Here is a 26,485-nt window from a genome sequence, read left to right on the forward strand (position 1 = left end):
AACACCCCACTCTTCTTGCCCTCAGGCTTCCACCCCTCACCTCTCAGCCCCACTGGCTGTTTTCTGCCGGCTCTGACCCTCCTCTTAGACTTAGACACTTTCTACTCCTAACACCTCCACCAGAACCCTGTTACCTTCTCTATCAGACGCTCTGGTCTCCCAGATTCCTGTCCGCTGCGGCCTCAGATTTCCACTGTCCCTTCTGTCTGAACCCCTCTCCTTCCCCATCTGCCCCACCCACTGCTTTCTGCTGTCAAGTCCCTGCCTCCGGTCAGACTCCCATTGCTTTCCTCTAGTAGATAGATACGCAGCACCTCCCCCATCAGACCCTCCGCTGCCTCTCCCCTCCAGACCCACTGGGCCCAGTGAGATCGGTCCATGTGACTCGAGTCAGCAGCTCATCTGTCACCATCACCTGGAACCGGGTTCCTGGTGCGACAGGGTACAGGATCTCCTGGCGCTCAGGCCGAGGTGGGGACCAGGGATTTGGGAAAGGGACTGAGGTTTTGGAGGTTGTGGGGGGGGCAGGTCTGGGTGGAATGGGAGCAGGGGGTTTCTTAGGGGTCCAGGTGAGACATTGGGAGTCAGAGTCAGGATAGTCCTAGGGCTACCTTCATCCTCACTCCTAGGCCCAGAGAAATCCCAGTTGGTTTCTGGGGAGGCCACGGTGGCCGAACTGGATGGACTGGAGCCAGATACTGAGTACACCGTCCGTGTGTGGGCCCGTGTGGCTGGTGTGGATGGGACGCCTGCCTCTGTGGTTGTGAGAACTGGTAGGTGGACCCTGGCCAGCTGCTAACCACACGTCACCGACTGGCCTGTCCTGCTGTGTATTCCTGAGTGCTCCAGCTGCTCGCTCCATCGCTGATCCGCCCGTGACTTCTCTTCCCACACTGACCTGCCCCCCACTGACTAGCGGGCCATGCACAGTGACCTCCTGGCTGCTCCCCACTGCCCACTCCGAGGCAGTTGAGCTCCTCCCTCTCAGGAGCTGCCTACAGTGACCTGTCACACTCAGCTCACACTGAGCTTCAGATAGCCCTTCCGGCACTGAGGAAGGTCTCAATGCCTGTTCCGCCACCCGCTTCTCTGCCAGCTCTCCAGTGACCCCTTTCCCTGCCTCTGCCCCCAGACCCTCAGCCCGTGGGCAGCGTGTCGAAGCTGCAGATCCTTAATGCTTCCAGTGACGTTCTGCGGGTCACCTGGGTGGGGGTCACTGGAGCCACAGCCTACAGACTGGCCTGGGGCCGGAGCGAGGGTACGGTTCCCTGATCCTGCCCTTGCCCTTCCTGGCTGGGATTGCCCCCCTCTGGCCCGCCTCCTCCATCTCTGACTCTGACCGCTACCCTATGCTCACCTGGCCAGGTGGCCCCACAAGACAGCAGATTCTCCCAGGAAACACGGACTCCGCAGAAATACGGGGCCTCGAAGGCGGAGTCAGTTATTCAGTGAGAGTGACCGCACTCGTAGGGGACCGCGAGGGCGCGCCTGTCTCCATAGTCGTCACCACCCGTAGGCAGAGCTTGGGCTGGGGCGAGCCTTGGCTCGGCGCCTCCAGGGCTTGGGGGCGGGGTTTGTGCTCGGGAATGGAAAAGGGACCAGGGATTGGTCGTCGTGAACCTGTGGGGGTGGGGTCTTCTGGGGGAGGCGGGATGCAGCCTGGATCTTGGGCCTATTGGGGGCGGTGCGTCTTCCAGGGTTGGCCTGGAATTGGCATAGATCGGGGCGGGGGGGCGGAGCCTCCCTGATGGGCGTGCTTTTTTTCTCTAGCTCCTGAGGCTCCTCCAGCCCTGGAGACACTTCGCGTGGGGCAGCGAGGGGAGCACTCGCTGAGGCTGCACTGGCAGCCGGTGCCTGGTGCACGCGGCTTCCGTCTGCGTTGGCGACCTGAGGGTGAGAGGTACCCCCGGTGGGGGGGTGGGGTGTTAGGGATCACTGGGAGAGGGGCTGGGAGTGGGGTCCGTGAAATCCGTGAGAGTGAGCACGGATTGTCAGTTGGGGGGTCTGCGGGATTGCTGAAGGTACCTGGGATCAGTCACTTAGGTGTGTGGGATCAGTGAGGATCATTCAGGCAGAATCAGCGAGAATGAGGATCACAGTCAGGAGGCAGACCTCATTGGCAGAGTCAGTCAGTGAGGCTGGCGGGGGTCATGGTCAGTAAGGTAGGTGAGGGTCAGTGAGGTGGACGTGCCCATTAATGCCAGCCTGTAGCATCCTCCTACATGCCCCCGACCTCCACCCTCACGCCTGCCCCAGGTGGCCAGGAACAGTCCCGAGTCCTGGGGCCGGAAGTCAGCAGCTATGACCTGGATGGGCTGGAGCCAGCGACCCACTACCGCATATGGCTGAGCGTCTTGGGGACGGCTGGAGAAGGGCCCCCCTCGGAAGTGACTGCATACACTGGTGTGTTCCTACCCCTACTGATGACCTACACCTCTACCCCGACTTCCTGCACCTGATGACCTACCCTGACTTCCTGCACCCCATGACCCCGAGTGACTCCTCCTGTACATTCTTAACCTGGGGTGATCCCAGCATGACTTCCGGTGACACTTCCTTCACCAAGCTGAATCTGCCCCAGGGTCTCCTTAGATCTCTCTGGGTTCTCAGGACACAGACTCTGATCCCCAGTCTTTGATTCCTCCTCCAGAGTCACCTCGTGTCCCAAGCACTCAACTGCGTGTGGTGGACACGTCAGTCGACTCAGTGACTCTGGCCTGGACCCCAGTGTCTGGGGTGTCCAGCTACATCCTATCCTGGCGGCCTCTCAGAGGCCCTGGCCAAGGTGAAGGGGAGGCCTGGGTTGGGGCAGGTTGGCAGTGGGGGCTCCATGGAAGGCGTCCTGTTTAACTGAGTTCTGTCCGCAGAACTGCCTGGGGCCTCACAGACACTTCCGGGGACCTCAACTTCCCAGCGGGTGACAGGCCTAGAGCTGGGCATCTCCTACCTCTTCTCCCTAACTCCTGTCCGGGACGGTGTACGTGGTCCTGAGGCCTCTATCACACAGAGCCCAGGTAGGGTGGGCACCACAGGAGGGGCCCACCAGCGCAGTTGGATGGGCCGGGTTCCCCAGAAACTCAGCTCCCTTTCCTGCAGCGTGTCCCCATGGCCTGATGGATGTGGTGTTCCTGGTGCACACCACTCGAGACAACGCTCATCGCTCAGAGGCTGTGAAGCGAGCCCTGGAGCACCTGGTGTCTGCACTCGGGCCTCTCGGGCCACAGGCCGTCCAGGTTTGGCCCCAGAGGCAGCCAGACTCCGGCCTGTCTCTCCCCACCCCTGGCCCCCACACCATTGCCCTGCCCTGCCAGCCGTCCAGGTTTTCTCCCAGCCCTTCCGCAGGCTCCAGATCCCCTCACTAGCTGGTTGACCCCACATCGTGCCATCACCGCTGACCCCCCAGTAGTGCAGGTTCACTTATACACGTTGGGCTCTGTGTCCCCCGCCAGGCTCCGTGTCCCCTCTGCCTGCTGGGTCGTCTTCCCCAGGCTCTGTGTTTTACCCACACCAGGTTGGCCTCCTGTCCTACAGTCACCGGCCCTCCCCACTGTTGTCGCTGAACAGCTCCCATGACCTTGGCGTCATCCTGCAGAAGATCCGCAACATCCCCTACACGGACCCAAGCGGGAACAACCTGGGTAAGGACTCCATGGACATGAACTCTTGGGGCTCTCCCCTGGGGGGCTCGGTGCCCCTGGGTTCTGACATGTCCTTTCTCCCAGGCACAGCCGTGGTTACAGCCCACAGATACCTGCTGGCACCAGATGCGCCTGGACGCCGCCGGCATGTGCCGGGGGTGATGGTTCTCCTGGTGGATGAGCCCTTGAGAGGTGACATCTTCAACTCTATCCGTGAGGCCCAGGCTGCTGGTGAGGAGCAGGGCTGGTGGGAATGGGACCTGGGAGCAGCCTTGGCCCTGGCAGGGTCATCATGCAGGCTGCTGGACCACTCCTTAGGGCTCAAAGTGATGATGCTGGGCCTGGCGGGAGCTGACCCAGAGCAGCTGCGTCGTTTGGTGCCTGGCATGGACCCTTCCCAGACCTTCTTCGCTGTGGATGATGGCCCGAGCTTGGAGCTGGCCGTCAGTAGTCTGGCAGCAGCCCTGTGTCAGACAGCCTTGACCACACAGGTTTGGAAGGGGCGTCTGGGGGACTAGGTGGTGGAGAAGAGTGGGTCTGGGGGCTCTTGATTGAACTGCCTGACCTCAAGGAGACCCTGTATCCACAGCCACAGCCAGAGCCTTGCTCAGTGCATTGTCCAAAGGTGAGTGTCCAGGGTTGAGAGTGTGAGTGAGGGTCACTCTTGGGGCAAGCCACTCTGACCCTCACCCGACTTGTCTTTCCCCAGGGCCAGAAGGGGGAACCCGGACAGATGGTGAGTGGCTCTGATGCGGGGAAGAGAATGGGTTGGGAGGCCCAGTGGGGCAGGGGAGGCCAGCAGCAGAGGACTCACTGATCACCTTTCCTAGGGCCTGAAAGGACAAGCTGGGCCTCCTGGCCCCCCCGGCCTCCCGGTGAGTGCCTCCCTACGCCTGTCGTCTGCACCCCGAGTAGTGAAGTGTCCCCTCACCTGCTCTCTCCTCGCAGGGCAGGATTGGTGCTCCTGGCCCCCAGGGACCTCCTGGAAGTGTCTCTGCGAAGGGCGAGAGGGTGAGTACAGAGAACACTGAGGTTCCCCTAAGACAATCCTTGAAGCTTCCTCAGTGTCTTTAGAAGAGACAATGGAAACACAGAGTGTTTCTGGAACCCTAAGTGAGTGTGATAGATGGTGGCAGAGACTTTGGGGAAGGGCCTGAAGTGGAGGGGGCCAGTGGGGTTTCGAGGGCCCCGGAGAGCCTGGGTGGCAGTTCAGAGTCCTTGAGGCATGGAAGGCCCTGGCTTCATCACTGCCCCTGTGCCTGGGGTTTGGCTCCCTTCAGCTCAGGGGCAGCATCTCGGCCCCATGGCTCCACCCCCAACAGCACTTGGGCCTGTGGGGTGAGGGGTCCAGGTGAAGAACAGTCAGTCTGCACCCCTCCAGCGAACCAGGGGCACCGAGGGAGGGTCCCTTCCTGCTCTGACCCTTTGCCTCCTTAGGGCTTCCCTGGGGCAGATGGACCTCCAGGCACCCCTGGCCGCCCTGGGACTCCTGGAGCCCCTGGTCCGAAGGTGAGCAAGCCTTGCCCTCGCAATTCACACGATGGGACGCTTTGCTTGAGTGGATGGGGTGGTCTGACTGCTCTGACTCTGGCTTCCGTTTACAGGGCTCCCCAGGGTGGGCCGGCCCTCGTGGAGAACCAGTAAGTTGCTCTCCCTCTCAGCGTCTTCCCAGACGTCTTCTGTGGGGTGGGGACCTGGGGTGGTGGAGAGGGATTGGCCTGTGCGGGCCCAAACTGAAACGCACTGAGATCAGACATCACCCTTTGCTCTTTTGCCCTCAGGGAGAGCGAGGACCTCGAGGCCCAAAGGGGGAGCCGGTAGGTGAAGGACGGAGGGGAGGGAACCAAGCTGGATGTCCCAGGGAGGAGCAGAGTTGCCCCCCAGCCTGACGCTGTGCAGGGCCTAAGGCATCATAAGGAATAGCTGGGGACTTCTGGGGCTTCTCCCACCTCAGGGTTCCCATACTCTGAATCCTGCCTGCTGTTCTCTGTCCTGCAGGGAGAGCCTGGACAAGTCACTGGAGGTGAGAGCCCAGGGCTTCCTGGGCAGAAAGGGGATCCTGGACCTCCAGTAAGTTCTAGAGTGTGGTGGTGGGGGAACCTATGGGGGGTGGGAGAGAATGGGGGTCATGGGGCTGTGCTTTACACTTTGTCTCTTCCATCAGGGTCCCCCTGGATCTCGTGGGCCGTTGGGGGACCCGGGACCCCGGGGTCCCCCCGGATTTCCCGGAACAGCTGTGAAGGTGACAGCATGACCACCATGGTCTCATCACCTCCATGTGACCCAGTGACCTGGTGACCTCATTTGAACCCACACTACCCCTACTGGTCACTCTGAGCCCATAGGCCCTCTTGGCCACCCCCCGCCCGTGACTCCTCAGTTCTTCCACGACCTTTGTAACCCAGTTTGCCCACAAGATGCCCATTCCTCCTGGGATCTTGGGAAGTAGAGGTGTAGCCATGGGTCATGATCTCTCTTCCAGGGTGAGAAAGGCGATCGTGGGGAGCGGGTAAGTAAGGGGCAAGTTAGGCTGGGGGTGGCGTGGAGCCTGATTCCCCCTGGCCACCTCCCGACTTGCTGTTCTTTCCCAGGGCCCCCCTGGACCAGGCGACGGCACTGCTGCTCTGGGCGAGCCTGGGCTGCCGGTGAGGGGCCCCGGGGGCCACGCTCCGGGTGTGGATAGAGGAGCTGGGGGCTCTGCTGGGGCAGTTGGGGGGCGGGTGCTGGGCCTGTTTGCGGCTCTCAGTTTCTCCTCACTTCTTCCTAGGGTCTTCCTGGAAGCCCTGGACCCCAAGGCTCAGTTGGCCCCCCTGGAGAAAAAGGAGAAAAGGTGGGAGATGTGACCTGTTGCTGTCCCAGTTCTTGGGTAGAGGGAGGCGTCCGGGTGCAGGGAGCAGGGCTGCTGCTGTCCCAGTTCTTGGGTAGAGGGAGGCGTCCGGGTGCAGGGAGCAGGGTCTTTTACCGTCTGTTCCTCCTTCAGGGTGACTGTGAAGATGGAGCCCCGGGCCTCCCAGGACAACCCGGGATCCCGGGTGAGCGGGTGAGTGTGGGGGCCAGGGGGCGGGCAAGGCCCCAGCCCTCAGCCTCAGCCATCAACCCTCTACTCCATCCTTATTGCCAAACCCAAATCTCTGAACCCCTTTCAGGGCCTTCGGGGACCTCCTGGAGATGCTGGCCCCAAAGTAAGTGCTGGGACTTCCCTGGGGGCCCAGTGGTTAAAACTCCGAGCTTCCAATACAGCTGGTGCAGGTTTGATCCCTGATCAGGGAGCCGAGACCTCACATGCTCCATGGCCAAAAAAAAGAGATCATAAAACAAGAGAAGCAATATTGTAACAAATTAAATAAAGACCAAAATAACTTAAAAGGGAAACCAAAAAACGTGCCCTTTGGGGAGGTCAGGTATGAGGGGTGACACACTGGGACCCTTGCAGGATTAGGGGACGCAGAGGACTGGAGGTGAGAGTTCTCTCCAGGTCGGAGGTTGCGGTTTCAGGCTGGAGCCTGAGACCCCTCGTCTGGGCTTCAACAGTGAAGGCCCCTTTCCTGTCTCTCCCCTCAGGGCGACCGAGGACTAACAGGGGCCGCTGGTGAGGCTGGAGAGAAGGTCAGTGCGCCCTGGGGGGTCTCTCAGGGCCCTGGGGCGGGGGGGGGTCTCTCAGGGCCCTGCAGGGTCTAGGTTGGACTTGGTTCTGACCCATTCTGTTCCATCAGGGTGAACGTGGATTGCCTGGCCCAGTGGGACCACAGGTGAGCCTACTGACCCCAGTGTCAGCTGACCTTGGCTCCCTACCCCTCCTGGTTCTGGCTTCTTGCCCTTGACCTCCACTGCCCCTGACCCTCCACCCCTCCTCACATGACTTCTAATCTCTGCTGCTGCAGGCTCTAACCCTCAACCTCAGGGACCTGCTTTTGGGTCTCTGACCCTGCTGAACTGACCTTGACTTCCACTGACCTGGTCTCTGTCTTCCTGCTGACCTCAATCCTGATCTTCTGGGACCCCCATCCTGAACCTCCAGCCCTTCTCTGCCATCATGCCTCTACCCTCGCCTGCCCCACCTGGGTCAGCATTTCTGCTTCTCTTCCCCAGGGGCCGCCGGGAGTTGCTGGACGACCTGGACCTGAGGGTCCTGAAGTAAGTCTGTGACTGTGGGCCCAGGAGGGGGCTTTTCGTGTTCCTCCCCATCCTGGGCTCACGCTTTCTCCATGCGCAGGGGCCACCAGGACCAACCGGCCGCCGAGGAGAGAAGGTGGGTCACGGGCTGGGAGTCAGTCCCCCCTATACTAGGGATTGTGGCAGGTGGGACCCTGGGCCTTTGAGTCCCCATGTGGGTCCCTGACCCAGCCCTGTTGCTATCCTCTGTCCACAGGGGGAGCCTGGTCGGCCTGGAGACCCCGCAGTGGTGAGTGAAGGGAGGGTGGGTCTCTTGAACACAGCACAGCCCCTTGAGGACTGTAACCCACCTGGAAACCAGCACTGTGGGCTCAGAGCTCTGTGACTGATGCTGTAACAAACCTTCCAACTCCTGGCTGTGATGCTGTGACCCTATGACCCTTGTACAGGCCGTGAGCCCCGTGTAACCCCTGCCCTGCTCCCAGTGGTGACCCTGTAACCTCTGGGCAGAGACTTCTGGTTTCATATATACCCCCAACCTCAATCAGGGATGTCGTACTATGATCCCTTGGCCAAGCCATGTCTGTCCTGTTTGTTTTCAGGGACCTGGGGGTGCTGGACCCAAAGGAGAGAAGGTATGTCTGGCGAGAAGTGAAGGGCAGCTGTTACAGGGTTGAGATCAAGGTCACAGGGTGCACCTCAAGCAGGGCCCCTGGAGGTCGTGACAGCTGTGGCATGACTGTTGGGTGGTGGGGCTCATGGAGCTGGGGCTGAGGCTGATCTCGTCTTTGTCACCTCCAGGGAGATATGGGGCCCCCGGGGCCCAAAGGAGCTACCGGATTCAAAGGGGAACAGGTGAGTGTGGGAAGTGTTAGGGGGTCGGGCAGGTGACAGTTATGTCCCCTGACCTCTGATCCTTCCTTCCACAGGGCTCACCTGGCTTGGCTCTTCCTGGAGACCCTGGCCCCAAGGGAGACCCTGGAGGCCGAGTGCGTAAATGTGGGGAAGGGGAATGTGACAGAAAGAGATGGGGTGCTGCCTGGGAGCCCCAACTAAGTCCTGTCTCCCCTCCCCATGCCCTGCAGGGTCCCATTGGCCTCACTGGCAGAGCAGGACCCCCGGTGAGTGCCTGTGACCTTGGGTACCATCAAGGTTTCTGGGGTCCCCTCCCCTCAAGGACTGGCTATACGTGCAGCGTCACTCTCTCCTCCTCCACAGGGTGACTCAGGACCCCCTGGAGAGAAGGGAGACCCTGGGCGGCCTGGTTCCCCAGGACCCGTCGGCCCCCGAGGACGAGACGTAAGAGGGCTGGACTGGGGGCGTGCTGGGGGTGGGGAGTAGAGTATGCTGGCGCCCCTGGGAGTTGGGGATCGGGGCTGACCCTCATGTCTCACAGGGTGAAGCTGGAGAGAAGGGCGACGAGGGTCCCCCGGTGAGATTCCTTCCCGCTGTGGTTTCTGATCCTTTGTCCTTGAGTGGGAATCCCAGGGGGTGGGCTCCACCAGTTATCCCGTCCATCCTCCTGCCGCCTGTCCAGTCAGTACCCAGGCCCATTTGGCCGCCCCACTCTGAGTTAGTTTGAGCCTAACTCACCTGTTTGATACGGGGTTCTCTCCACTACCAGGGTGACCCAGGTTTGCCTGGAAAAGCTGGCGAGCGTGGCCTTCGGGTGAGGCTTTGCAGGGAGAAGTAAGGGGGGTTCTGTATTAGAAGAGGTGGGAACAAAGGGGATGGGAAACTCTGACATGGTTTTCGGGGTGATGGAGAACCCGGGGCAGTGTGGAGGTCATAGGGTGATCTGCAAAATCCTGGGAGGGGGAGGGTCCATCTCACACCAGCTACTCTTCTCAGGGGGCGCCTGGAGCTCGGGGGCCTGTGGGTGAGAAGGGAGACCAGGGAGATCCTGGAGAGGATGGACGAAATGTAAGTCATAACCTCTGACCCCTGAACTCTAACCTCAGCTTCAGTCTCCAACCATCCAGCTTCCAGCCTCTGACCCTGCCACCCCAACCCTACAATGCCCAACCCTCACAGTGATTTCCTATGACCTCTCATCACAACCCTCAAAAGCCACAAGGATCTCCATGAGTCCCTCGGGTGTTTCCAAAGCCCCTCAGACTGCCGCCCCTCCTTACTGACCCCGACCCTCTGCCTCTGCAGGGGAGCCCTGGACCTTCTGGACCCAAGGGTGACCGTGGGGAGCCAGTGAGTAGTGCTGGTGTTTCGGGCACAGAGGGTATGGAGGGTTGCAGTGCTGTCTGGTGAGCATCTCCGCTAAGGGCCTGAAGATCAAGGTCAGGAGCTCTGGTGGTCATCCCCAGGCCTGATCTGGCTTCTGGGGCTTGGCATAGAGGTGCAGGGAATTTAGGAGCAGAGCTGAGCGTGGGGCAAATCTGAGCTACCCCGTGGGGCCCCAGAGTTCCTGTTGACTACAATTGTTTCCTTCCCTAGGGTCCCCCAGGAGCCCCTGGACGGCTGGTAAGAGCTGACTCTGTCTGATCCTCTCTCATCTCCCCCACCTGCCCCTGCTGGCCCCACACATCCCTTCCACTGACTCCCACTTTCCCCACTGTCCCTGGATGTCTTCACTGGCCCTCACCCACTCCTCTTCCCCTAGTTGGACTGTTCTTCTCACTGGCGATTCCCCCCACAGGTGGACGTGGGACTTGGAGCTGGAGAGAAGGTACCAGGCTCTGGGGTGGAGTGAGGCTGTAGCATGGAGAAGCATTCCAGCACCCCCATGACCGGTTCTGCCCTGGGCGCGCCTGTGGCCCCAGTGGTGTTCCCTCAACACGCTCATCTCTGCCACAGGGAGAGCCTGGGGACCGAGGACAGGAGGGTCCACGAGGACCCAAGGGCGACCCTGGCCCCCCCGGAGCTTCTGGGGAGAGGGTGAGTGTGGCTGGTCCCATGGGGCCACATGGGCCTGGGAGACCCTGCTCTGATTTCTTCCTCTCCCGTCATCAGGGCATCAGTGGACTTCGGGGGCCTCCAGGCCCACAGGTGAGTGATGCACTTGGTACCATCAGCCTAAGTGTCCATCTTGCCCTCACCTCTCACTGACCTCGTGACCTTGTTCCCTTCAGGGGGACCCAGGTGTTCGGGGCCCAGCAGGAGAAAAGGTGAGAGGGCGTGGAGGGTTTCCGACTGTCAGCCTGGGCCCTCAGATCCATCTCATCCTTCGAGGCCTCTTACCACTCACTCTGTTTTCCCCAGGGCGACCGGGGCCCTCCTGGCCTGGATGGCCGCAGCGGGCTGGATGGGAAACCAGGAGCCTCTGGTCCCCCTGGGCCGAATGTGAGTTGCGGCGGTCGCTGCGTGGTCGCGCCTCCTCCCTTGTCCCTTCGTACGTCCCCAGTCTCCGGAGCCTTGTGGGTCTTGATGAGCTCTGGGGCCAGCTGGGTTATCTGTGTCTCCTAGTACGCCACCTGGCTGGGGGGTGTTACTGCCTGGCAGGCCTTGGGTTCACAGGAACTAGTGGCCCTGTCAGAGGACAGCGCCCCTGAGCCCATGACCACTGTGGACTCCCTGACTTGAGTCTCTCTTCAGGGTGCCACGGGCAAGGCCGGAGACCCAGGGAGAGATGTAAGTAAGGGGGGATGTTAGGATGGAGGGCAGCTCAGGGGTCCAGCATAAACTGTAGCCTGGTCGTCATAGTTACTGGCAGTAGGGGCATTGGTCCAGCCCTGTCCTTGGTAGGGACCTGGTCCCCTGGCAGAGTTCTGCCTTCCAGTCTCCTCTGCCTTGGGGCCTATAGTAGGACCCCCAAAACCTGAGGCTTCTTCCCTTTGGAGTTTCAGCAGGGGACACCCTACCCTATTGAGTCTCAGCCTTGGGACCTCAGTGGTACCTCCCAATTCTGGGGGGGTCTCCACCCTGGAGGAGGTTTCTGTGGGGTCCTCTAAGTCCATGGATGTGCCCCAGGGGATATCTCAGTGACCCTCTCAATCCTAGCAAAGACTTCTTCCAGGGACTTCCGGGCCTTCGAGGAGAACAGGGCCCCCCTGGCCCTGCTGGTCCCCCCGGAGCACCAGTGAGTCCCACTTTCATGGTACCCTTTTGACCCCTTCCTGCCCTCACTCCAACCCTGACTTCTGACCACTGATCTCTTCCCACAGGGAAAGCCAGGCGAGGATGGCAAGCCTGGCCTGAATGGGAAAAACGTGAGTGTCTAGGGTAGACACAGGGAAACCTCCAGAAAAATGCTAGCACCTGGACACAGCCCAGACGTGCGACACACAAGGGGCACACATGTAGATACAGGCTGACGTGCACTGACACCTGTGTACCTAACCCCCCCACACAGACACGTCTGGAAACACATGTCCACGCGCACACAGAGGCAGCCTCACAGACACGGTCAGTTAGGTGGACATGTCAACCTGTGCCCGGATGGACCAACTCAGGCTAAAATAACCACGGCCACGGGCACAGGCGAAGGGCACAGACACAGATGGAGAGGTGCAGACACACAGGTGTGAAGCCCCCATTCAGGGACACTGAGGACACAGGCACACAGACCCCGCAGCCACACTCGGATACGTGCTGTGCCAGGGCCCCAGGGCCGCACGTGGACCTCTGTGGAGGTGTGGGACACACCGCCAAGGCTCTGAGGGGGGACACACATGGCGACATCCCGACATATGCATTGGTATCCACACTCACTCATACACACGGCCACACGGAGCGAGGCACACACAGGATTTGCCGACAGCAAGACACGCGGACAGTTCTTAACTCTGTTGGATCTGATGCGCGTCCTCTGCCTGCAGGGAGAGCCCGGCGACCCTGGAGAAGACGGGAGGAAGGTGAGTTGCCCTCGCTTGGAGTCTGCTCTGGCTCAGACTGGGGCCGGGTCTGAAGCAGCCTTGTCTTCCTTAGGGAGAGAAGGGAGATTCGGGCGCCCCTGGAAGAGAAGTGAGTGTTGGCGTCTTCTGCAATCTCTGACCCCTGAGCCTGACCCTGTGATACGTGACCCCACTCCTTCCCGGGGTCTCAGGGTCCTGATGCTGGCTGCATCCTCCACAGGGTCGTGACGGCCCCAAGGGTGAGCGTGGAGCTCCTGGAAGCCCTGGACTCCAGGGCCCCCCGGGCCTCCCGGGGCAGGTCGGCCCTCCCGGGCAGGTGAGTATCTGGGGTAGTTCCAGGACTTGGGAGCAATCAACAGGGGCCTTAGGTTGCCACCCCTGGAGGCCGTGATCCCCTGTGACCTCTTTGTGCTCTGTCTTATCTCAGGGCTTCCCTGGTGTCCCGGGGAGTTCAGGTCCCAAGGTGAGTGTGCAGATGCTGGGTGAGCGGTACGGTGCGGGGGGCTGCCCAGAGTGGGGGCATTTTCCCACCAGTCATTCTTCTTCTCAGGGTGACCGTGGGGAGACTGGACCCAGAGGGGAGCAGGTGAGGCCCCCACCTTTTTCACTTGTCCCAGTGGCCATAGCATCCACACATGTACCCACACGCCGCACGCCAGGCTGGGTCCAGCAGCTTACCTCTTGGTGTCCCCAGGGCCTCCCAGGAGAGCGTGGCCTGAGAGGAGAGCCTGGGAGCCTGGTGGTGAGTGAAGCCTGGGACATGGTCCTTGACTGTTCCGCGAATGCCTGTAGGGGCTGCCTCCGCCCCCTTCCGCTTGCAGCCACAGGTGCTGTCCCGTATGCTCGGGCCCCTGCCCTGTTGGGATTCCTGTGGGCTACATAGACGGGATCCTGGGTGATGGGACATGCCAGGTATGGGCTTCCAGTGGCCTCCAGTCGCCCCAGCCAAGGGCTAAAGGGTCCTCTAGGCAGGAAGCCAGGGGACGAGGGTATAGAGGCTGTTTTGTGGGGCAGTGTGGGGCCTTCTCTTCTGTGGGCATCCCCTTATCCAGTCTGTGTCCCCAGAATGCAGAGCGGTTGCTGGAAAATATTGGCATCAAGGTAGGTTGATGGGGGCTGGGCATGGGGGCCGCGGGGAGCCCCACGGGACAAGTAACGCCCCAACGGCCGGCCAGGGTGGCTGCAGCCGTGGTCTCCCTCTTCTGACCTTGCATGTCACCCAGACATCTGCCCTGCGGGAGATCGTGGAGACCTGGGAAGAGAGCTCTGGCGGCTTCCTGCCAGCGCCTGAACGGCGTCGTGGCCCCAAGGGGGACCCAGGCGAGCGGGGCCCCCCAGGCAAGGAGGTGTGTGCTGGGTACTCAAGCGGGGAGAGGTTATTCCGTGGATGGTATCGGTGACCACCAGCATGTACTGTTTTGCTCCTCCAGGGCCCCATCGGCTTTTCTGGAGAACGTGGACCAAAGGGAGATCGTGGAGACCCCGGCCCTCAGGGGCCACCTGGCCTGGCCGTGGGGGAGAGGGGCCTTCCTGGACCTCCCGGCCTTGCTGGGGAGCCTGGGAAGCCTGGTATCCCTGGGCTCCCCGGCCCGGCTGGGAGTGTGGGGGAGGCTGGAAGACCTGGAGAGAGGGTGAGCCTCAGGGCTGGTGGGAGTGGCCAGGGGAGTGGGGTTAGGAGGAGCTGGACTCCCCATGGGCATACCCCCCACCTTGGTATCTGCTTTTCAGGGAGAACGGGGAGAGAAAGGAGAACGTGGAGAACAGGTGAGCTGGGTAGGGCTTCACTGGGCGGGACTGCCTGCAGGCTGTGCTGGGACAGCCACCCATTTCCTTCTTCTCTTCAGGGCAGAGACGGCCTTCCTGGCCTCCCTGGACCCCCCGGACCCCCAGGCCCCAAGGTGATCACCCCAGCTCTGCCCAAGCCTGTGACTGCTGTCACCAAGAGGCCACCAGTGGCTTGGGCCCCAGAAGCTCCATGCGGTGACTCTGAACCCACAACCCTTTGGGACGACGCCTCCCTGCCTCCGTGACAGCACAGCTCTGCCCTGTAACCCTGTGCTTGTAGGTGGCCGTGGACGAGCCAGGTTCTGGGCTCTCTAGAGAACAAGGACCCCCTGGATTCAAAGGCGCTAAGGTCCGTGTGCGGGCTGTCTGGGGGCCACCCCTGCCGTGGCACCCGGGTCTGGCTTGACATGTCATTCCCACAGGGGGATCCAGGCAGTGATGGTGACCGAGGCCCCAAAGGAGACAGGGTGAGACCTCCCGTCATCCCACCACGCCGTTCCCCTCCTCTGCAGGGGGCATGCAGGGATGGTGTGTCTGTGGGCACCCGGCAGTGATGTTCAGGGTGCGACACTTTGCTTGCAGGGTGAGCCGGGCATCAAAGGCGACCGGGGAGAGCCTGGACAGAGGGGTCAGAATGGCAGCCCGGTGAGTCCTTGCCCCACAGCACCACGTGCGTGCAAGCACATGGCTCTCACTTGTGTTGTCTGGGCTGGAGTCTGCTCTGCCCGGGACTGTCTCAGGGGAAGCTGGGATGGGGGACGAGATGGTGTGGCCATAAACACGTTCTCTCTAGGGTCTGCCAGGAGAGCGCGGCGTGGCTGGGCCTGAGGGGAAGCCGGTGAGTGGCAGCAGGAACAGCCTGGGCTGAGTTCTGAGGCACAGTCACCCATTTGCAATGTGCTGGCCCCTGCGTGCAGGGTCACCCGTGTCCAGTGATGGGGTTGCACAGGTCCAAGTGCACACGTCTGATGGCTGTGTGTGTGCACAGGCCCATGTGTACTGTCCATGAGGGGCAGTTCATGGGTACGGGGTGACTTGTACCTGGGAGGGGTGAGGGTCCAGAGGTGGGGCCTCCAGGCAAAGGTCTCCAGAGGGCAGGAACGGGCCCACGGCAGGCCAGATTGAGGCTCAGCAGCCCCCTTCTCTATACAGGGTCTGCAAGGTCCACGGGGGACCCCAGGCCCAGCGGTGAGTACCCCAGAATCCTGCTCCCTTCTTAATGGGCACCCCCTACAATGGGCAGTCCCGCCTCAGTTTCCCTGGTAGGGTGGGACTGACTCCCCAAACCCCATTTGGCTCTTTCTCTCTCCCACAGGGCGGCCATGGAGACCCTGGACCACCCGGGGCCCCGGTGAGTGACGGGGAAGCACTGCCTGGTGGGCAGGGACAGGCATCAGTCCCCACATCGGGTGGAAAACTAGTTTGTGTTAGTCCGTAAGTCCAGGTGCAACTCGGACCCATTTCCTGCCCTTGATATTTTTTTATAGGGTCTTGCTGGCCCTGCGGGACCCCAGGGACCTTCTGGCCTAAAGGTGAGTAGAGGCATGTGTGGGTGTGTGGCTGGAAGGAGGCAGGGACTCAGAGCAGCCTGTCTGCACCAGGACAATGTCTGCCAGCCTCCAAGGACATCACTGCCCTCTGAGCACCAAGGTGCCCCGTCCATGCAGGCTCTGCTTGTGGACCGGGGTTGAGGGGCCTCTGGTCCATCTGTCGGCTCATTCAGTGTCTGTGTTTTTGGCAGGGGGAGCCCGGAGAGACAGGACCACCAGGACGGGTGAGTGGCCCAGCCCATGGGGAAGTCACAGGGAGCTGGGCAGGGTTGGCACTGCTCTCAACTCCTGCTTCCTCCAGGGCCTGCCTGGACCTACTGGAGCCGTGGGACTTCCCGGGCCCCCTGGCCCTTCAGGCCTGGTGGTGAGTGAGGCCCCTGCGGGGACACGAAGTCCCTGCCCTGCTGGGTCCCCTGCTCTCCATGTCCCTCTCACATCTGACTTTTTCCCCGCAGGGTCCTCAAGGGGCACCGGGTTTGCCCGGACAAGTGGTGAGTCCTGGGGGTCAGGGCTGGGCTCCGGGGCTCGGGAGTCAGAGGGCAGGCCCCTGACAGAGCTCTTCCCTCTCAGGGGGAGACGGGGAAGCCGGGAGCGCCAGGTCGTGATGGTGCCACCGGGAAAGATGGAGACAGAGGAGCCCCCGGCGTGCCGGTGTGTGTTCAGAGGAGCTCGCTACGGGCCTGCGATGGGGGCTGTGCAACCACGTGCCCGCAGGGAGAGAAGGGCTGGGTGGCAGGGTAGCGGAAGGAGAGGCACTGACTTCTGCCCGCTGTTCCGCCATAGGGGTCACCAGGTCTGCCGGGCCCTGTCGGACCTAAAGGAGAGCCGGGACCCATGGGGACCCCTGGACAGGTGATCTTTGCTCCTGACCCCCAGCTTCCACATCAGCTCCTCTGCCCAGCCCCCAAGCCTAGTCTGCCCCTCCCATCTGGACGGCGGGGCAGGGGTGGGGAGGTGGCAGGAAGCGGGGTGACTCACCAGGCGTTCCCCGCAGGCTGTGGTCGGGCCCCCTGGAGCAAAGGGAGAGAAGGTGAGTGTGGGGGAGACCCTGGGGTGGGGGGCAGGGGTGAGGGCTGAGGAATCCCACTGACCCTTCTCTCTCGTCAGGGCGCCCCTGGAGCCCTTGCTGGAGACCTGGTGGGAGAGCCGGTGAGTGTGGAACCCCCAGCGCATAGGTCACCCGCCCCGTGACCCTCACATTCCATGATACGCCCCACCCGGCCCGGGCCTCCCGCTCCTTCTTTGAGTCTCTGCTGTCTGGGACCCTGACACCCATGTGTTCTCCTGACCCCTGTATCCACAGGGAGCCAAAGGTGACCGAGGACTGCCGGGACCGCGGGGCGAGAAGGTGAGGTGGGCCTGGCCCCAGGGCCTGAGCGTTGGGCAGGGAGGGGTACGGTTGGGTGGCCACACACCCTCACCCCACTTTCTATGCAGGGTGAAGCCGGCCGTGCGGGGGAGCCTGGAGACCCTGGCGAAGATGTGAGTCTGGGGTCCGGGCGAGTCCAAGTCCGGGTTGAGGAGTGTAGTCGTGCACGTGAGGGGACATTCCTGGGCTTGGGCACCTCTGAACCTGAGCCTGGCCGAACATTCCAGCACTCGGGGTCCTGCTCCCGGAGCACACGGGGGGTCGAATCTCCTGGCTTCCACATACTCATCCTAGGTCTCCCGGTGCTCTCTTGGGAGCACGCATGCTCTGGTCTCATCTCCTGGTCTCGGAGCCTGTGGGAGTTCTGTGGGCCACTCCTTGGGCGTGTGTTGGTGCTGACCGTTCCCCCCCGTCTCTGCCCCCGTATCTGAGCTCCTGTCTGTGGTCATGTTTGCGGTCATATCTGTGGTCGTTGCCAAGCTCCCTGGACTGGGACACATCTGAGATCCTGCCTCTGTCCGCACCCCCACGTACCTGCGCTCACATCCTCGGTCCCAAATGCCTGTGGTCACCTCCGAGCTGCCCTGGGAATGTTTTGGGACCATACCTGAGCTCTGGGCTCATGTTCCTGCTCTCAAGTGCTGTTTACTTCATTTTCTCTTAGGGTCAGAAGGGGGCTCCAGGACCCAAAGGTCACAAGGTATATGTGCCCTAAGGCATTCCCAATGCGGGGAGGTGGTCATCGTCCCAAGACGCCCTGAGCCTGATCTGACTCCTCTTTCCCTTGAAGGGTGACCCAGGAGTTGGGGTCCAGGGGCCCCCTGGGCCAGTTGGTCCTTCAGGCCTAAAGGTAAAACGGTGCCCTGTGGCTAGTGGTGGGGGAAGGTGGGACGGGGGGCCTGGAGGTGGAAGAGGGTCTTCAGGGGCTAGTCCTGGGAAGGGTCCTGCTGGGGCCATTTCTCCCTTTGCTATCTCTGTTCCAGGGAGACTCAGGCCCCCCCGGACCACCCGGACCTCCTGGTATTGTGGGGTTCCCCGGTCAGACAGGCCTTCGAGGAGAGCAGGGGCAGCCGGGCCCCACTGGAGAGCGGGTAAGGGTGCTGAGGGCTGCGTGGGGGACTTGGTGGGCCCAGGACCTCTGGATCTGGTTGCGGGTGAGGAGGAGGAGGGGGCCCAGCCCTATCCAGGGGGCTCCGGGTCTTGGGGGAACAGCATGGGAGGAAGGTTCCCCAGTCTCCCTTCCCCTCTCTTGCCTCATTTTTACCATAGGGTTTGGCAGGTGCCCCAGGGAGAGAGGGAGCCCCAGGTCCCTTGGGGCCGCCTGGACCACCTGGGTCAGCAGTGAGTAGAACGCCCCAACGCCCCATGTCTCTGATTGCTGTGTGTTGGGGACTTAGCTGGGGGCTGAGCCACAGACTGATTTCATCTTGCTGCCCACAGGGAGCACCTGGGGCCCCTGGACTCAAAGGAGACAAGGTAGATGTGACAATGCTGCTGGCCCCTCCTGCACCGCTGGCCCCTCCTGCACTGCCGCCCGCGGCCTCCGCAGACCCGAACCCCTTCCAGCCTCCACTGACCTAACCCCAGCATCCGCTGACCCGCACCCCCTCCAGCCTCCGGCCTCCGCTGACCTGTCCCCCTCTCCAGCCTCTGCTGACCCTCCCCCACCTCCAGCCTCCACTGACCCGCGCCCCCCAGCCTCCAGCCTCCGCTGACCTGTCCCCCTCTCCAGCCTCCGCGGACCCGAACCCCCCAGCCTCTGCTGAACCCCCCCGCCCCCGCGCAGCCTCCGCTGACCCGCCCCCCCTCCAGCCTCCAGCCTCCGCTGACGCGTCCCTCCCCGCCCCCCAGCCCCCCCAGCCCCCCCAGCCTCTGCTGACCCGCCCCACCCCCAGCCTCCGCTGACCCGATCCCCCACAGCCTCCAGTGATCCGTCATCCCCTCCAGCCTCCGCTGACCCATCCCCGTCTCCAGCCTCCGCTGACCCATTCCCCCCTTCCCCCCCTCCCCCGCCCCCTGCAGCCTCCGCTGACCACCCCCCCCCCAGCCTCCCATGACCCGCCCCCTGCAGCCTCCGCTGACTCCCCCCACCAGCCTCCCATGACCCGCCCTCTCCAGCCTCCACTGACCCGCCCCTCCTCCAGTCTCCACTGACTCGCCCCCACCCCCCCCAGCCTCTGCTGACCTCTAACTCTAACCTCATTCTTTCTAAATCCCACCCACCTCCCGTGACCCTCTGCCCTCCACCAGTTCCCCTGACTGACCCCTGGTGTCCCGTTGATCTCCAGGGGGACACTGGAGCAGGGCTGCCTGGGGCCCGAGGCGAGCGTGGGGAGCCTGGTGTCCGGGTGCGTATGTCCTGCCTTGAGGCCACGGCTACTGCAGGGGGCCACACTGGGACTCCCTCACGGCTCTCGCCTCTGATTTCCAACTTACTGAGTCACCGAATCTAATGTCACCATCCAGGGTGAAGATGGGCGCCCCGGCCTGGAGGGACCCCGAGGACTCGCGGTGGGTCCCCTGGGGGAGAGGAGCAGTGGCGTGACCCAGTCCCCTGCCTGAGCCCTCTCTGCCCTTGGGGGTCTCCACAGCCTCTGCTGCCCTCTGCTTCTCCACGTCTGCTCTCGGGCCCCTTGTCTCCCCCATTCCCTGGGGCCTTCCAGTCCTCCCCTGCACCTTGAGCCATCTGCCCACTGGTCCCCCCAGATTCCCTTAGCTCGGTATCATCTTCTCTCATGTAGGGCCCCCCAGGCAGCCGGGGAGAACGTGGGGAGAAGGTAAGCATGTGGAGCAGAGGCCCCTGGTGTGAGTGTGGGTGGGGATGGGTCTTGTAACTCAGGATCTGGGGCTTCACTACTGGAGTGAGACCCACATTCTTCTGCCCGACAGGGTGACCCTGGTGCCTCAGGACTGAAGGGTGACAAGGTGAGTGTGGGCACAGGAGAAGGCAGGGGACTCGGTGCCCCTGACTCCTCTGACTTCCCCCTGTCCACTCAGGGTGACTCAGCTGTGATTTTGGGGCCTCCGGGGCCACGGGGTGCCAAGGGGGACTCGGTGAGTGGGTCTGCTGCGTGTGTTCGGGGGGCTTCTGTGCGGGGTGCACCAGGGGATCTGAGATCTCAAGCCCTCAGAGGGTAAGGGACTTGTAGCCCCTGACCCTGATTTCTGGCCCTGACCCAGGGTGAACGAGGGCCTCGGGGAATAGATGGTGACAAAGGGCCTCGGGGAGACAGCGGGGAACCTGGAGAGAAGGTATGGGGACGAGGTTGGGCTGTTCTATGCAGGGTGAGGGAGGGGGTCCTGCAAGCTGGAGGGCCCCGGGGAGGGTCTGTGAGGACAGAAGCAGAGGATGGAAGAGGGATTTCTGGGGGTCCGAGGGGAGGGGGTTCTGTCAGCTGTAGCAACTATGGGGCAGCTGAGAGGATGGGGGCTCTGTGGGAGGGGCTCCAGGGCCTGGATGTGAGGTTGGAGGGCAGTCTTGGACTGTGGCCCCTGTAGGAGGCCTGTGGGAACAGGAAGGGGGCTCCTTGGGTGTTAGGGGTACTCCAGGTAGGGCTGGGGGCCCAGTGGTAAGAGCGGCAGGAATCCGGGGTCCCAGCATAAGAAATGAGCCACCCCACGGCCAGGGTCTCCAGTCCCAGCCATGAGCGTGGACTGGAGGGAAGGGGCCTTGGGGGCCTGTGTGCGAGCAACTGGCAGGTTCCAGTCTTGCTGGGAGCCTGCAGCCTGCTCTGGTCCTGATCGTGGCCCTCTCCTGTCACTCCTGCAGGGCACCAAGGGAGAGCCTGGTGACAAGGGCTCAGCCGGGCTGCTGGGAGCGCGTGGACTCACGGGACCCAAGGCAAGTCCCATCCCAGGCACTGACCCGGAGCCATGGGGCACGCCCACCTGTCCGGGGTGTCCCCTGAGCACTGGAGGGCTCCCGCCTCCCTCGCTGTCAGCCCCACGCGTACTCACACGGGCTGGTGTGCAGACCGGGTCCTGGCTGCAGTCACTGAGGGAGGCAGATGGGCCAACACGGGGACAGTGGCACTGAAGGGCGGCCCTCTCCCACCTGCGTTCCCCACAGGGTGAGCCTGGCGCCCCAGGGATCCCTGGCGAACCGGTAAGGTGCCCCTGCCACCCCACCAGGGACCCCAGCCCCGTGTGGTGACCTTTGACCTTATAGTGAACCAGCGCTCTCCTGTTGTCCAGGGACCCTACCTTCATAGTCACCCCTGTGGTGGCTCACACGTCCCTGCAGAAAACCCTGCCCTTCCAGTGGCTCTGGCCCCCCGACAATGTTCACAGCCAGAGTGATTCCCTTTGAGCCTTCACTGATCTCATTAACACTTTTCCCACAGGGATCCCCAGGAAAAGACGGAGTCCCTGGTGTCCGAGGAGACAAAGGAGATATTGGCTTCATGGGTCCCCGGGGCCTCAAGGTGGGAAGGGGGCTGGTTTTTTCCCCCGTAATCAGGACCTGATGTTGGAGGGTGAAGTATCCGGGGTCAGAGATCAGGTATCTGGGGTCAGATGCTGTGGTATCTAGGGTTGAACATGAGGTATTAGGTCAGAGGTGGGAAGGTCAGAGGTTGGAGTACCTAAGGGCAGTTTGGAGAGGGGTTTCAGGGTCAGGGGTCATAGGTGAGGTATCTAGGAGGTCACTTTCTCACTTCTTTTTTCTTTCAGGGTGAACGGGGAATTAAGGGAGCCTGTGGCCTTGATGGAGAGAAGGGAGATAAGGTACAGGGGTGATGAGGGAATGGGGGGATGTGGGGTCTATGGGTCCTGGGGCCCAAGGCTGACCCCTCCACCTGATTGCTGCAGGGAGAGGCTGGTCCCCCGGGCCGCCCAGGGCTGGCAGGACGCAAAGGCGAGCTGGTGAGTGTGGGGCACCCCCAGAGTGAGGAGCGGATGGGTGGGCCAGGAATTGGCTAATGTCTTCTCTCCTCCAGGGGGAGCCGGGTGTTCCAGGGCAGGCAGGGGCCCCTGGGAAGGAGGGCCTGATCGGTCCCAAGGTAAGGGGTCCCTCCACATTGGACAGTGGGGTTTAGGATTGGGCAGGGACGGCACGATAAGGTCCTGAAGGTTTTGGGTCGAGGAAGGTTGGGACACTGCGGGGTGGAGTGGGGTTGGTCCTGAGGTTGGTCCTGAGTGGGGTTGGGGTCACAGTGGGGATTGAGGGTTAAGGGGTGGGAGGTGGTGCAGTACATGCCTCAGGGCTGAGGGTTAGGGTGGTCGAGGTCAGGGGGAGGTTGGAGGGTCCGTGAAGGGGAAATGGGTGGGGCGGGGTCTGGGGATCACGGTGGACTCAGGGTCTCTGGCTGGTAGGCCACAGGAACTCGAGGTGGTGGCTATGGGGCCTGGGGGCTCATGGGGGCTGAGCTGGGGAGGCCGAGGCAGAGGGACTCTCGTGCCTCTTTTTGTTCCCAGGGTGACCGAGGTTTCGATGGGCAGCCAGGACCCAAGGGTGACCAGGGCCAGAAAGGGGAGCGGGTAAGTGGAGGCTGAGGTCATGGCGAACTGAGGGGCCTGGGGTCTCTGGAAGCTCTGATCACTGACCCTGGTCTCTCCCTCCCCAGGGACCCCCAGGAGTGGGGGGCTTCCCAGGTCCCAGGGGCAATGATGGCTCTAGTGGTCCTCCCGGGCCGCCTGGCAGCATTGGTCCCAAAGGCCCTGAAGGACTGCAGGGTCAGAAGGTGAGAGGCCCTGACTCCTGACCCCTGAACCTCACCGACCCTTCCCCAACCTCCCTGACCTCTGGCTCTGCAATCCATTCCCCCAATATCCTTGCCCCAGCCTCTGAAACTACGGTCCCACATTGTCCTTCTTCTGCCCCCACCGCCTCTGACCCCGCTCACTCAGTCCCTGTGTCTGACAGGGTGAGCGAGGTCCCCCTGGACAGAGTGTGGTGGGCGCCCCCGGGGCCCCTGGAACCCCTGGAGAGAGAGGGGAGCAGGTGAGTGGGAACTCCTGGGACTGGGTTCAAAGGCTGGGGTGTCTGTGAGGTCGGAGGTCACAGCCCAGCCCTATCCATCGCCCACAGGGGCGGCCAGGCCCCGCGGGGCCCCGCGGTGAGAAGGGAGAAGCTGCGCTGACGGTGCGTGTGTGTGGGGTGGGGTGGGGGCCCTGCCTCCTTCTCCTGACCCCCTGGACCCTGGGCCCTGACTCTGCACTGTCCCTCCACGATCCCTGCATCATGTACCCTTTGTCCTTCTGTGACCCCTGGGTTCCTTCATGACCCTTGTGGTCTTGGGCTCCTAGGAGGATGACATACGGGGCCTTGTGCGTCAGGAGATGAGTCAGCATTGCGGTGAGTGGGGTCCAGCCTGGAGTCTCCTGGGTCCCATCCCCACTGCATCCCCGCACCCCTAGACAGAGGCAGGCAGCACCCCCAGAACGTCCAGGGGGCAAGCAGTCATGGAGGCGGGTGGAGACAGATGGATACACAAAGTATGGGTGTTTCTGGACGGACATGCTGACAGGACTCCCCCAAGTGGAGACCCAGGCAGAGGTGGGCGCACATGTGCTCCTGGGTGCCCAGGATGGCCGTGTGTGGAGGGGGAGGAGGCGTGAGCAGAGCCGGATCCTTGGGCCAGATGTGGCACCGGGGTGCGGGGCGGGGGCTCTGAGGGCCCTTGGGGCATCAGAGAGTGAAGCTCGTCTCCTCCCGCCTTTGCCTCCTCCCTGTCCTCCTGCATTCCGGCCGGCTCCTGACCCTTGGCCTCTCTCCCTCTCTCTCGCCTTTGGCTGGCCTGTTCCCCTCTTCTCTCTTGCTCTTGGTCCGCTTCTCCCCCTTGGTTTCTTTCTCTCCCTGTGTCTGCTTCCCTTCCTCTCCCGCGCCGTCTGTCACTCTCTCCTGCTGTCCCCTCCGTATGCCTCTGCCCGCCGTGAGCCTCTCTCCCTGCCTCTTTCCGCCTCTGTCTCCGGTTCTCTGTTATTGTCTCTCTCTCCTTGTCCCCTTCTCTGCCACCTCCAGCCTGTCAGGGCCAGTATATCGCATCTGGATCACGTGAGTAGTTTTCTGGTATTTTCTGCTCCCGGAGCCTGCCTCATGCCAGGCCCTGCTGTGCCCATTGCCTGGGTCGTCTCAGCAGGGGCTTGGCGAGGGCAGCCACCAGGCTGACGCCCGGGCCCCACGCCCCTGCTCCCGGCTCCAGGGCCTCTCCCGAGTTACGCAGCAGACACCGCTGGGCCGCAGCTCCACCCCGTGCCTGTGCTCCGAGTGTCCCACGCAGAGGAGGATGGTGAGGATGGCTGCAGCCTGGGGGACATGTGGGACGGGAGCACACACACACATGGGGCCACTCGTGCGTGCAGGGCCCACACCACGTGTGCAGAGGGCACACGCAGGGAACACGCATGGGAGGCCAGGGTTGGGCCACACGAACTGGGCCCCGCAGTGGCCCTGCTCACAGCATCCCCTCACTGTGTGTGCAGGCCAGGTGCCCCCCGAGGACGATGAGTATGAATACTCTGAGTATTCCGAGGAGGAATACCAGGACCCCGCAGCTCCTTGGGATGACCATGGTGAGGAAGGGGGCTGGGCTCAGAGGGGCGTAGGGAGGGGCAGGCTGAGCCCATCCCGGCTGACCTCTCTGCCCCCATTACCCCCAGATCCCTGTTCGCTTCCACTGGATGAGGGTTCCTGCAGCGCCTACACCCTGCGCTGGTATCATCGGGCTGGGGCAGGGGGCACGAAGGCCTGTCACCCCTTCATCTACGGTGGCTGCGGAGGGAACGCCAACCGTTTTGGGACCCGGGAGGCCTGTGAGCACCGCTGCCTGCCCCAGGCGGCCCACAGTCAAGGGACAGGTACGAGCATACCTCCATTCCAGGAGGGGCCTGCCCAGATTATGTCCAGGGTCAGGATCCGGGCTCAGAAGCCACCCCCCCCCAGACTGGGGGACCTGGGACAGACCCCGCCTCAGACCAAAGAGCTGATAGAGAAGCCCGGCTCTGGGAGGAGTCCCCAGTACGGTACCCCTCGGTGCTCCCTCCCTTAAAGACCTGAGTAAGGACCCCCTTCTGTGGGCAGAGCCCCCACACCCACTGTGCCCCCGGCTCCCCCATCCTCTGTGGCCCTTGCGTTGGGTACGGTTAGACAGCTGAACCCTGCCTGCCCCACCCAGGTGCTGCCCAGAGCTGAGGTCCAGTCCAGCATCCCCTGGAGGAGTCGGTGTCTCAGCTGGACCCTGCCGTCCCTCCCCCTTGGTGCTAGAGGCCTGTCTGCACGTGAGCGTGCATGAGCGTGTCCGTCGTTTCAGTGACTTGTTCCACGGGTCTCGCCTTCCCCCCAGTGGACAGACCCCCATTGTGGCTGCTGCCTCCCCGGCTGATGACTCAGTGTTGGGGAGGCTTTGGGCAGTGAGCGGAAGGGACTGAATCCAACCCGCCCCTTGCCCCACGCTAGTGATGACATGGTGCTGATTCTGGGGGGTCATTAAAGCTGCTGTTTTAAAAGGCCTCTGTCGTGACTGTTTGCGGGGGGTGTGGGTGTCAGGGGGGCAGGTTTTCCCTGGGACGGCTGTGCTATCCCAAGTGGGTACAGAGTCCCTCTGTCCAGCCTGTCACTGTCCTGTAACCCTCAGTCCCCAACTTGTCCCTAGAAAGAAGACAGGGTAGGGGCTGAGGGTTTGCCTTCACTGCCCCCCAGGAGAGGATGAATCATGGGTGGGGGCGGCCTCAAGCCAGATAAATGGGCCCCGAAGCGGGTGGAGGAGCAGACCAGTGCAAGGGAGCACTGCCTGGCACAGCTCACCCCAGAGGAGGCTGCTACTGGTGAGCCTGGGGTCGGGGGATGGACCGGACCGTTGGGGTAGAGTGGATCTGGGGTTTGGGGCAGTGGAGGTCTCGAGTCTCAGACGCCCTGGGACTTCTGATTGCTTCCTTGCCTCAAGGGCCCGCATTCCTGCCTGCCTTTCTGTGCCCTGGATCTGTGACATGCTTTCTCGCGCAAACCTCAGGCTCCCCTTGGGTCCCTCTGTGTCTCTCTTTGCATCCTTATTTCCATCACACTGTCTCTTTTTCTCCCTCTGTTTTGCTCCATCCCTCTCTGATACATCTCCATCTCTTTCTCCCTCTCCCTGCCCTTTCTTGTTCTTATTCTTCCCCCCGCAGCCCTCTCTCTCTCTCTCTCAAATACATCCATATCCAGATATACCTGTGGCTTTCTGTCTCTGGGTCACTCCATCTCTTTGTCCATCTCTGTCTCATTCTCTTTCTCACTGTTTCCGTCCC

The 26,485-nt window shown here is 62.4% G+C and overlaps 1 protein-coding gene across 1 annotated transcript in view; it reads left to right on the forward strand.

Annotated features, from left to right (window-relative positions):
- COL7A1 (collagen type VII alpha 1 chain) overlaps positions 1 to 25,251 on the forward strand; it is a 30,323-nt gene extending 5,072 nt beyond the window's left edge. The window contains exons 16-117 of the mRNA XM_068983126.1: positions 352 to 471; positions 630 to 773; positions 1,133 to 1,258; positions 1,366 to 1,512; positions 1,771 to 1,893; positions 2,257 to 2,403; positions 2,651 to 2,785; positions 2,868 to 3,014; positions 3,097 to 3,233; positions 3,512 to 3,638; positions 3,723 to 3,869; positions 3,957 to 4,129; positions 4,228 to 4,263; positions 4,348 to 4,374; positions 4,469 to 4,513; positions 4,587 to 4,649; positions 5,076 to 5,147; positions 5,243 to 5,278; positions 5,420 to 5,455; positions 5,637 to 5,708; positions 5,803 to 5,880; positions 6,121 to 6,147; positions 6,230 to 6,283; positions 6,406 to 6,468; positions 6,619 to 6,678; positions 6,785 to 6,820; positions 7,200 to 7,244; positions 7,352 to 7,387; positions 7,728 to 7,772; positions 7,852 to 7,887; positions 8,008 to 8,040; positions 8,354 to 8,386; positions 8,553 to 8,606; positions 8,681 to 8,740; positions 8,837 to 8,872; positions 8,970 to 9,050; positions 9,148 to 9,183; positions 9,376 to 9,420; positions 9,603 to 9,674; positions 9,912 to 9,956; positions 10,203 to 10,229; positions 10,405 to 10,434; positions 10,563 to 10,643; positions 10,719 to 10,754; positions 10,838 to 10,873; positions 10,968 to 11,048; positions 11,301 to 11,336; positions 11,722 to 11,784; positions 11,870 to 11,914; positions 12,524 to 12,559; positions 12,633 to 12,668; positions 12,780 to 12,875; positions 12,987 to 13,022; positions 13,110 to 13,145; positions 13,254 to 13,301; positions 13,625 to 13,660; positions 13,783 to 13,905; positions 13,990 to 14,190; positions 14,288 to 14,323; positions 14,404 to 14,457; positions 14,625 to 14,693; positions 14,767 to 14,811; positions 14,927 to 14,989; positions 15,138 to 15,182; positions 15,497 to 15,532; positions 15,660 to 15,695; positions 15,832 to 15,876; positions 16,086 to 16,118; positions 16,196 to 16,258; positions 16,350 to 16,385; positions 16,465 to 16,545; positions 16,678 to 16,746; positions 16,889 to 16,924; positions 17,002 to 17,043; positions 17,198 to 17,242; positions 17,332 to 17,376; positions 17,928 to 17,963; positions 18,054 to 18,113; positions 18,247 to 18,354; positions 18,533 to 18,604; positions 18,704 to 18,739; positions 19,552 to 19,611; positions 19,730 to 19,774; positions 20,005 to 20,040; positions 20,153 to 20,188; positions 20,261 to 20,317; positions 20,444 to 20,515; positions 21,033 to 21,104; positions 21,333 to 21,368; positions 21,607 to 21,687; positions 21,935 to 21,988; positions 22,073 to 22,126; positions 22,201 to 22,263; positions 22,679 to 22,741; positions 22,828 to 22,944; positions 23,127 to 23,204; positions 23,292 to 23,345; positions 23,510 to 23,558; positions 24,225 to 24,257; positions 24,406 to 24,492; positions 24,686 to 24,775; positions 24,863 to 25,251. Of these exons, the coding sequence (XP_068839227.1) occupies positions 352 to 471; positions 630 to 773; positions 1,133 to 1,258; positions 1,366 to 1,512; positions 1,771 to 1,893; positions 2,257 to 2,403; positions 2,651 to 2,785; positions 2,868 to 3,014; positions 3,097 to 3,233; positions 3,512 to 3,638; positions 3,723 to 3,869; positions 3,957 to 4,129; positions 4,228 to 4,263; positions 4,348 to 4,374; positions 4,469 to 4,513; positions 4,587 to 4,649; positions 5,076 to 5,147; positions 5,243 to 5,278; positions 5,420 to 5,455; positions 5,637 to 5,708; positions 5,803 to 5,880; positions 6,121 to 6,147; positions 6,230 to 6,283; positions 6,406 to 6,468; positions 6,619 to 6,678; positions 6,785 to 6,820; positions 7,200 to 7,244; positions 7,352 to 7,387; positions 7,728 to 7,772; positions 7,852 to 7,887; positions 8,008 to 8,040; positions 8,354 to 8,386; positions 8,553 to 8,606; positions 8,681 to 8,740; positions 8,837 to 8,872; positions 8,970 to 9,050; positions 9,148 to 9,183; positions 9,376 to 9,420; positions 9,603 to 9,674; positions 9,912 to 9,956; positions 10,203 to 10,229; positions 10,405 to 10,434; positions 10,563 to 10,643; positions 10,719 to 10,754; positions 10,838 to 10,873; positions 10,968 to 11,048; positions 11,301 to 11,336; positions 11,722 to 11,784; positions 11,870 to 11,914; positions 12,524 to 12,559; positions 12,633 to 12,668; positions 12,780 to 12,875; positions 12,987 to 13,022; positions 13,110 to 13,145; positions 13,254 to 13,301; positions 13,625 to 13,660; positions 13,783 to 13,905; positions 13,990 to 14,190; positions 14,288 to 14,323; positions 14,404 to 14,457; positions 14,625 to 14,693; positions 14,767 to 14,811; positions 14,927 to 14,989; positions 15,138 to 15,182; positions 15,497 to 15,532; positions 15,660 to 15,695; positions 15,832 to 15,876; positions 16,086 to 16,118; positions 16,196 to 16,258; positions 16,350 to 16,385; positions 16,465 to 16,545; positions 16,678 to 16,746; positions 16,889 to 16,924; positions 17,002 to 17,043; positions 17,198 to 17,242; positions 17,332 to 17,376; positions 17,928 to 17,963; positions 18,054 to 18,113; positions 18,247 to 18,354; positions 18,533 to 18,604; positions 18,704 to 18,739; positions 19,552 to 19,611; positions 19,730 to 19,774; positions 20,005 to 20,040; positions 20,153 to 20,188; positions 20,261 to 20,317; positions 20,444 to 20,515; positions 21,033 to 21,104; positions 21,333 to 21,368; positions 21,607 to 21,687; positions 21,935 to 21,988; positions 22,073 to 22,126; positions 22,201 to 22,263; positions 22,679 to 22,741; positions 22,828 to 22,944; positions 23,127 to 23,204; positions 23,292 to 23,345; positions 23,510 to 23,558; positions 24,225 to 24,257; positions 24,406 to 24,492; positions 24,686 to 24,775; positions 24,863 to 25,251 (6,935 nt within the window). The remainder of the gene's footprint in view (positions 1 to 351; positions 472 to 629; positions 774 to 1,132; positions 1,259 to 1,365; positions 1,513 to 1,770; positions 1,894 to 2,256; positions 2,404 to 2,650; positions 2,786 to 2,867; positions 3,015 to 3,096; positions 3,234 to 3,511; positions 3,639 to 3,722; positions 3,870 to 3,956; positions 4,130 to 4,227; positions 4,264 to 4,347; positions 4,375 to 4,468; positions 4,514 to 4,586; positions 4,650 to 5,075; positions 5,148 to 5,242; positions 5,279 to 5,419; positions 5,456 to 5,636; positions 5,709 to 5,802; positions 5,881 to 6,120; positions 6,148 to 6,229; positions 6,284 to 6,405; positions 6,469 to 6,618; positions 6,679 to 6,784; positions 6,821 to 7,199; positions 7,245 to 7,351; positions 7,388 to 7,727; positions 7,773 to 7,851; positions 7,888 to 8,007; positions 8,041 to 8,353; positions 8,387 to 8,552; positions 8,607 to 8,680; positions 8,741 to 8,836; positions 8,873 to 8,969; positions 9,051 to 9,147; positions 9,184 to 9,375; positions 9,421 to 9,602; positions 9,675 to 9,911; positions 9,957 to 10,202; positions 10,230 to 10,404; positions 10,435 to 10,562; positions 10,644 to 10,718; positions 10,755 to 10,837; positions 10,874 to 10,967; positions 11,049 to 11,300; positions 11,337 to 11,721; positions 11,785 to 11,869; positions 11,915 to 12,523; positions 12,560 to 12,632; positions 12,669 to 12,779; positions 12,876 to 12,986; positions 13,023 to 13,109; positions 13,146 to 13,253; positions 13,302 to 13,624; positions 13,661 to 13,782; positions 13,906 to 13,989; positions 14,191 to 14,287; positions 14,324 to 14,403; positions 14,458 to 14,624; positions 14,694 to 14,766; positions 14,812 to 14,926; positions 14,990 to 15,137; positions 15,183 to 15,496; positions 15,533 to 15,659; positions 15,696 to 15,831; positions 15,877 to 16,085; positions 16,119 to 16,195; positions 16,259 to 16,349; positions 16,386 to 16,464; positions 16,546 to 16,677; positions 16,747 to 16,888; positions 16,925 to 17,001; positions 17,044 to 17,197; positions 17,243 to 17,331; positions 17,377 to 17,927; positions 17,964 to 18,053; positions 18,114 to 18,246; positions 18,355 to 18,532; positions 18,605 to 18,703; positions 18,740 to 19,551; positions 19,612 to 19,729; positions 19,775 to 20,004; positions 20,041 to 20,152; positions 20,189 to 20,260; positions 20,318 to 20,443; positions 20,516 to 21,032; positions 21,105 to 21,332; positions 21,369 to 21,606; positions 21,688 to 21,934; positions 21,989 to 22,072; positions 22,127 to 22,200; positions 22,264 to 22,678; positions 22,742 to 22,827; positions 22,945 to 23,126; positions 23,205 to 23,291; positions 23,346 to 23,509; positions 23,559 to 24,224; positions 24,258 to 24,405; positions 24,493 to 24,685; positions 24,776 to 24,862) is intronic.
- The last annotated feature ends 1,234 nt before the right edge of the window (positions 25,252 to 26,485 follow it).

This window comes from Capricornis sumatraensis, chromosome 10 (assembly GCF_032405125.1).
Source record: "Capricornis sumatraensis isolate serow.1 chromosome 10, serow.2, whole genome shotgun sequence".
NCBI lineage: Eukaryota > Metazoa > Chordata > Mammalia > Artiodactyla > Bovidae > Capricornis > Capricornis sumatraensis.